This window comes from Petaurus breviceps, unplaced genomic scaffold (genome assembly GCF_028583685.1).
Source record: "Petaurus breviceps papuanus isolate PSGF00001 unplaced genomic scaffold, PetGlider_PUasm1.0 689, whole genome shotgun sequence".
NCBI classification, from domain to species: Eukaryota; Metazoa; Chordata; class Mammalia; order Diprotodontia; family Petauridae; genus Petaurus; species Petaurus breviceps.
The window spans coordinates 10,280,220-10,287,828 of NW_027186458.1; the positions used below are offsets into that span (position 1 = coordinate 10,280,220).

The 7,609-nt window shown below is 52.4% G+C and overlaps 1 protein-coding gene across 2 annotated transcripts in view; it reads left to right on the top strand.

Annotated features, from left to right (window-relative positions):
• Positions 1 to 7,609, top strand: part of MTMR7 (myotubularin related protein 7) — an 80,606-nt gene that overhangs the window by 44,768 nt on the left and 28,229 nt on the right. The window contains exons 1-4 of one of the 2 annotated variants that reach the window (XM_069104973.1): positions 1,757 to 1,892; positions 2,527 to 2,684; positions 6,248 to 6,376; positions 6,702 to 6,836. In XM_069104973.1, coding sequence (XP_068961074.1) covers positions 1,850 to 1,892; positions 2,527 to 2,684; positions 6,248 to 6,376; positions 6,702 to 6,836 — 465 coding nt within the window. In that variant the 5' untranslated portion in view covers positions 1,757 to 1,849. Of the gene's footprint in view, positions 1 to 1,756; positions 1,893 to 2,526; positions 2,685 to 6,247; positions 6,377 to 6,701; positions 6,837 to 7,609 lie in introns of those variants that run through there. The other variant, XM_069104972.1, reaches the window with a different exon arrangement.

The window sequence follows — 7,609 nt, forward strand, 5'->3', positions numbered from 1 at the left end:
CTCTCTCTCTCTCTCTCTCTCTCTCTCTCTTTCTCCCTCTTTCCCTCCTCTCTCTCACTTTCACTCTCCCACTCTCATTCTCTTTCTCTTCTGCTAAAGAATTGTACCATCTGGTGGAGAGAGTGTGTATTACACTCCTATTATGGTTAATTATATATAACTAATAATTGTATAACATGTAATAGTTTCATAATTATATAATAAAATAGAAATAATAATTAGAATCATTTTATATTTACATATAATAAATTTTAGGTGTCATTAATAATTAGAATTCTTTTATAATTACATATAATAAATTAGATATGATTAGTAATTATATATAATTATTTATGATTACATGTAATAAATTAGATACAATTAACAAAGGAAAAGCCCATTTTCTGTAGCTTTAGAAGCAGCAGGATGTGAGCCCATGGGGGGTGCTTAGACTAGGGCAGTGCCCCAGATGCCACCCAGGCCATCTACCAACATGTGCAGTCTAAAACTGTGCTAAAAATGCATTTATGAGACCATCCTTGTCAGAGCTGTTGATAGGAGTGTCCTAGCCCTATAGACTTTAAAGCTGGCTCATGTCACAAATGCTCCTCCCCTCACAAAGGAGGCCCAAGGAGATGAAGGTCCTGACCCAAAGTCACACAGGCAGGAAGTGGAAGAACCTTGTCCCTGGTTCTTCTGATGACAAAACCAGATATCTTTCCACTTGAACCTCCTGCCTTCCTGGCAAAGCCTAGGTGGCAATACTTGGAAAAAAAAAAAACACTTTCTACCTTGGAAGATCTTAGAGCATTGAAGGTAATTAGAAAAATGCTGCTTCTTTTTGTTTCTGGTCCCATTCTCCATCTGAGAGGATTCAAACCTGTTGATGACTAAAAGTGTCCTGATTCTTATGATTTTACTGAACCCACTGCCAGCACCAGGCAAGGGCTCACTGACAGTGCCGCACCAGCTTCTGGCACAGTATGAGAGCACTACTGACCTTGCTCACTCTCCAAGGAAGTTGCCAAGGCCCCGATTTAGCATGAGTGGGTGTGTACGAGCACATAGAATCAGCCAACATCGATGAGGTGCCTACTGTGTGTCAGGCTGTGTAATGAGGGAGGGATATTAAAAAGGCAGCAGAGAGCCACTGCCCATCCGAAGGGGGGACGTGGTGCCAGAAAACCCACAGAAAGCACTCTCTATCTTGGGAGTCAGACAGGTGGGGCTGGCCCTTCTGGACACATCTCCTTCCCAAAGCCTTGTTAACGCCCTCAGAGCTGGGGCATTGGCAGAGATGACCGCTGAGGTCCCTTGTGGCTCTGTGATCCACGTTTTTCCCTTGAAGTCAGGCCTCCCGGGAGGTCCTTGTCCCCATCCTGCCAGAGCAGGACCATCCCAGCTCTTTCCTTTCTCTCGGCTTCTGTGCAGAAGGTGACTTTTCTGCACCTGGTGAACGCCTGTCTAGCTCAGCTGGGCAGTGATCTTTAGCCAGACCCAGCAGGGGCTGTCTCCTTTAGAGGGGGATGCTTCCTGTGAAAAGGGTGGGAGGGTGCCGTGGTTAGTGAGTGTCCCAGAAGAATCTGGTGAGCAGGGCTTGTGGGTCTCTACGGAAAGAAAGGAGGCCTGAGGACCAGTCCCTGGAGTGACTGTGGGAATAAACATGACTAGCTGCTGGGGCCACATGCTAAACCTGGGATGGTGAAGGGGTGGGGGAAACCAGTTTCTCCTCCATTTGAGCTAAGGTGGAGCTGAATGGAAGGGAGGAATGTGGGCCTTGTAAGGGACTGAACAGGAGGTGTGCTCACTGTTCTGTGATCAGTGACATAGAGCTTGGGTAGGAAGGAAGCCTGTTTGAACAAGGCCTGGGATGCCTGGGGAGGGCCCAGCATGCTGGGGGCTGTTTGTATCAAGTCTGTATTATGTCTGTGCATCCATCATGAGGGAAGAGAGTTAGCACTATGGTCCTCATGGGAGCTTTGGGATCTGGGGGTGATGGGAAGGCAAGGGTCCAGCCTGCAGGGAAGCCCTCAGGGGAGTCTGGGGGTTGTGGGAAGGAGAGGGTTCAGCCTGCAGGGAAACCCTCATGGAGGTCTGGGGGGTGGGAAGGAGAGAGTCCAGCCTGCAGGGAAGCCCTCAGGGGGGTCTGGGGGTTGGAAAGGAGAGGGTCCAGCCTGTAGGGAAGCCCTCAGGGGGGTCTGGGGATGAGGTGGGAAGGAGAGGGTCCAGCCTGCAGGGAAGTCCTCAGGGGGGTCTGGGGATGGGGTGGGAAGGAGAGGCTCAGCCTGCAGGGAAGCCCTCAGGGGGGTCTGGGGGTGATGGGAAGGAGAGAGTCCAGCCTGCAGGGAAACTCATGGGGGTCTGAGGGGTGGGAAGGCAAGGGTCCAGTCTGCAGGGAAGCCCTCAGGGGGGGTCTGGGAATGGGGTGGGAAGGAGAGGGTCCAGCCTGCAGGGAAGCCCTTCACCTGCGTCACTGGAACAGAAAGGGCATCTTGGTGGCTACTGGGCCTGGGTCTCACTGCCTGCACTCTGACCTCTGCCTTTCAGTGAAATATGAAGAGCTGTTCTGTTTCTCCTTCAACCCCAAGCTGGATAAGGAGGAGCGTGAGCAGGGCTGGAGGCTGGTGGACCTGCGTGGAGAGTACCAGCGCATGGGCATCCCCGACAGCTGCTGGCACCTCAGTGATGTCAACAGAGACTATCGGGTGAGTGCAGCGGGTGACAGGCCAGTGGGGCTGGGAAAGGGCCTGTCACCGAGAGACCTGCATGGCAGGACCCCCTCCCCCTGGTCCTCCTAAACCAGGTGTTTGTGGGCCAGCAGAGGCCGGGAGAGCTGGCTGGGCACTCTCCGGCCAGCTCGCCCCATTCCTGGGTGGCCAGTGTTCTCATGCCCCTAGTAGGTGCTATAAGGAGGCTTGTCTCCTCCCCTTCCTTCCCTAGCTGGTAGCTCATCTGCTTTCTCCCAGAGAGGAGAGTGATCTCCAGCCTTTTAAAAAGGGTAACTTGAAGACATAGGGTCCCCTAGAGAGAATATAGAACTAGATCAGGAGAGAGAGCCGGGCCTGCACCCCAGCTCTGCTTTGGGACCTTCGACAAAAGCCACAAAGCAAAGTCGCTCCCGTGTCCCTGCCCCAGCCCGGCCCCCTCTCAAAAAATGAGGCTTTGGAGCCGCTGGTCTCCAGGGCGCTTTTTGGCTCTGAGATCCCGCCGTGGAATCTTCCCTCCACGACCTCTCATGGTAACAGCCACACCAGGTTTGCCTTCACTTCGGTGGGAAAATTATTCAAAGGGTTCTCCACCTCCAGAGAGAGAACCGACAGCCTCCGAGCACAGATCGCTGGTTTTTCACTTTCTGTTTTTCTTGCTTTTTGTGCAGCGTGGGAAAATGTGTTTTGTATGACTTCACGTTGTGTGGTTGCTATCACATTGCTCGTGGGGGGAGGGAGAGAATTTAGAACTCAGAATTTTTAAAATTAATGTTAAAATAGAGAGATAATACATTTACTTTTAAAAAATAAATTAAAAATAAAAACCTAGCCGGGAAGTTTCTGCAGACAGCCCCAGAGAGGCCTGGTCCTCGCTTTTCTGTGACTTGTGGCAGGCATTCAATACTGAAAGTAAATCTAGATGTAAATATTCAATGTTGTGGGGACCATGGGACCTTCTAAGAACTCATTTCTGGGAGGAGAACCCTAGAACCGTTCCCTGGGAAGGGACCAAGTGTCTGATACCTCTCCCTGTGATCCTTTTCATGTTTTAATCACGTAAATGCCTTATTAAAGAATAATGTGATTTCTTTAAAAGAAAGTGCAGGGCATGTTTATAAAAGGAAGTCTGGAAAAATAGGCCTTGAATGCCACCCTAAAGACTTTGGGCTTCCTTCAGTAATCGGAAGGCAATTGGTTGGCTTTTGAGCAGAGGAGAGATATGTTTGGAGCCATGAGTCAGATTAATCTGGCAGCCAGGAGTGAGGGAGAGCCAGATGCCTGGTCCAGCCCTTGGTTACAGAGTGATGTCTAAAATCAATCCCTTTGGACAGTACCAGAGAGGAGGAACAATGATTGGTGGGTAAAGCAGGCTGCTTCACTGGGTTTGCTCTGGTCCGTTTATTAATTCCTTTTTTTCCCCTTGTTGTTTTGCCTTTGGACAGTGGTAGTACAACCAGTCCCCGACAGAACCCTTCCTTGTAATAGAGGGATGTGGGGGGCCAAAGCAGATGATGGAGCTGTCCCTCCTGAGGGGGAATGCCCCATTCTTCCGCCATTGTCTCCAGCCTCTGCACCAGAAGTAGGGACGTGTGCCTCATTGGGTGTTCCCTGGAGCCCAGATGGGTCTTTATGCTTCCCTGGGGCTCGGCTGGCCTTAATGTTTGCTTTCCCACGTCACTGGTCACATGGTTTTCCTGGTTCTCCTTTCACAGAATCACAGAAGGGTCTTCAGAGGCCATCTAATCCACCCCCAACCCAAAATAACCCCCCACTCTAACATCCCTGACAAGGGGTCATCCAGCCTGGGCATGAAGATGTCCAAGGAGGGGGAGCCCCCACCCCTCCAGGCAGCCCATCTCATTCTTGGACGGCTCTCAGAGTGAGGAGGTTTGTCCTGACAATCCAGCCCGAGTGGGCCTCTTGGCCACCTCCCCATCACTGCCCGGGGTCAACCCTCTGGGGCCCTCCCTAATCTCACCGACCTTCCCTAGCAGACACTTCCCATGTGCCCTGAGAGGCTTCTCTTATCTTCTTGAGGAAAAACGTCCCTGATTCCTCATTCCTGGCAACACAATACATTTCCTGCATCCACCAGGATGTCCACTACTCCCCAGCTGAGGGCAGGCACAAACTGCTTCCAGCTTGTCCTTCCCTCGCGGATGCTGCTAAAGATCTTTGGGGGCATCCAGGGATTTTATTCCCCACTTTTGGCCTCTTTGGGATGTGTGTTCAGGAGGAGGAGGGAGGTGGTTCAGTAGAGGGACAGAACATTGGCTTTGCCATCAAGAAGACCTGAATTCAGATCTGGCCTCAGACCCATACTCACTGTGTGACCCTGGGCAAGTCTTTTGACCTCTGTCAGCCTCAGGTTTCTCATCTATGAAATGGGAATAGTAATGTCACCTACCTCACAGTAAAGATCAAATGAGACGGCACGTACAAAGTACTTTGCAAACCTTCAAAGGCGACATTTGTTGTTAGTGTCCAGTCATTTCAATCGTGTCCACCTCTTGCAAAGGTAGTAGGGGGGGGGGGGTTGGCCTTTTCTTCCCCAGCTCATTTTACAGAAGAGAAAACTGAGGCAAGCAGGGTTAAGTGACTTGTCCAGGGTCACACAGCTAGTGAGTATTTGAGGCCAGATTGAAGCTCAGGCCTTCTTTAGTCCAGGTCCGGTGCAACTATATGCACCAACTATTATTACAATGAATTAGTGAGTGATGATGTATACTGTATATGGAACTTGTGACCCACTAAAACCCTCAGATCTTTTCCAGATGAGTTGATGTATAACCAGCCTTCTTTCTTCTTATACTTCTGAAGTCAGTTTTTTCAGACTGAAGCCTCTGACTATGTATCGTTCCTGTTTCAGTTGCACCTGATAAGCTCCGTGGCCTAATCTGCTAAGGCCTTGTCAAAAACTGCTCAGCTAGTTTAACAAGCACGTCCGTATGTAAGACAATGATGCAAATGTTAAAATACCTGGGAGGCCAGTGCTGGCTCAGGAAGGCGCTCCCCAGGAGCCCTCCTGCCAAGTCCACACTGGGTCACTGAGGTCTGCCCTGGGAGCCGGGCCCTTCACTAGTGTCAGACTGAGCTCGTTGTGCTGTCATCCTGCCCGTATCTCTGGACCTGTATTTACACAGAGATGGTGTGAAGACTGTCGGAGGGCCTCGTGTCTGCACATAGCGCAGCAGCACGTTTCCCTAACCTGCCAACGTGGTAACCGTCAGAAAAGGAAATGACATGCGCCCGGCTCTGCTGTTCTTGCTGCAGCCTGGCTGACTGTGGTCGCTGCTTCTTTTTCTAAATATCCATGGACCATCCTTTTAATGACGTACACTTGGGTTTTGCCAGGAAGGAAGTCAGGCTCAGTAGACTGTATTTTGTAGCCTTTATTCTCCCTCCTCTCTCTCTCTCTCTCTCACGCCCTCTCTCCCCCACCCCATCCCCACGCTCCCCTTGAACTCACAACTTAGAAATCCAGCAGCCCTGGTGCCTGGGTCTCGGAGCACGGGCATTATGGGGGCTTCCTAAAGTCGCCCTTGTATTCTGCTGCACAGGTGTGTGACTCGTACCCCACGGACGTCTACGTCCCCAGGGCGGCCACCGCACACATCATCGTGGGCAGCTCCAAGTTCCGAAGCCGCCGCCGGTTCCCTGCCTTATCTTATTACTGTAAAGACACCAATGTGAGTCTCAAATTCCAGGCCTGGCCTGGCCCGGGTCTCTATGTCTTTCCTGTTGCGGGGTGGGCTCTGTCCTTCTGATCAATGTTGTCCAGCCCTGCTCAGGCACAGGACCCTGACCCTGCCGGCCAAGGTGTGTGTCCTGCTGCCTCGTAAGGTGCCACAGCTGAGCCGGGTCAGACCCTGGGCATGAGCGCGAGCCTCCTGGCTCGGAGCCCATCTGCTGACACCAAGGTTCTCAGGCCCTCGGTGAGTGTGGCCCACAGGGTGCCCAGAGGTCCTGGGGCCCTGGCCAGCCTGGGTGAGCGCTTCTGGTTTCCTCTCCCAGGCTTCCATCTGCCGCAGCAGCCAGCCTTTGTCCGGCTTTAGTGCCCGCTGCCTGGAGGACGAGCAGATGCTGCAGGCTATCCGGAGAGCCAACCCCGGGAGTGACTTCATGTATGTTGTGGACACGCGGCCTAAGGTGAGACAGGGACCCCAGGAGGGGCAGCCACAAAAAGCAGGGGGACAGTGGCCGCACCTCGGGGGGGCTGTCCTTGGGCCTGGGTGGTCCCGCCCCTTCAGCCCTTCAAACCCATGACTTCCTAAAGGTGGTCAAAACTCCTCACACTGGGGGCAGCCCTCCCCTCTGGAGGGAGCTGGCCATCACCAGCTGCTGCGGCCCTCTGAGCCAGAGTCTGCAAAGGCCGTGGGGCTCAGGGCCAGGGTCCAAGCCCTGGTTCTCAGCTTTATTACCACAGGTGTGTCCCTGTCTCCCCCTGGGCCTCAGCTCCCCCCTTTGTAAAATGAGGGAGTTAGACAGGATGACCAGGGAGGCCCTTCAGCTTCCCACCACGGTCCCTAGGACTCTCCAACTTCGAACCTGACCAGGAGAACTTGGAAGCAGGTCAGACTCACTGGGTGCGGAACATGCGCAAGTCGGTAAAGGGAGCCACTGTTCAGTGAGTGGGCAGCATCTGACTGGTGGCCACGGCCTCAGTAGCATCAACTCTGAGCCCTTCTTTGCACACTGGCACTGGGCTTAGCTCTGTGAACACAGCAGGCACAGAATATGTGTGTGTTTGGCTTGAAGAGCCGGAGGTATGAATGAATGAATGAATGAATGAATGAATGAATGAATGAATGAATGGGTAGACAGAGAGAGGGAGGGATGGAAAAGGGGAGGGATAGAGAGGAGGGCTGGATGGAAGGATGGATGGATGGATGGATGGATGGATGGATGGATGGATGGATGGA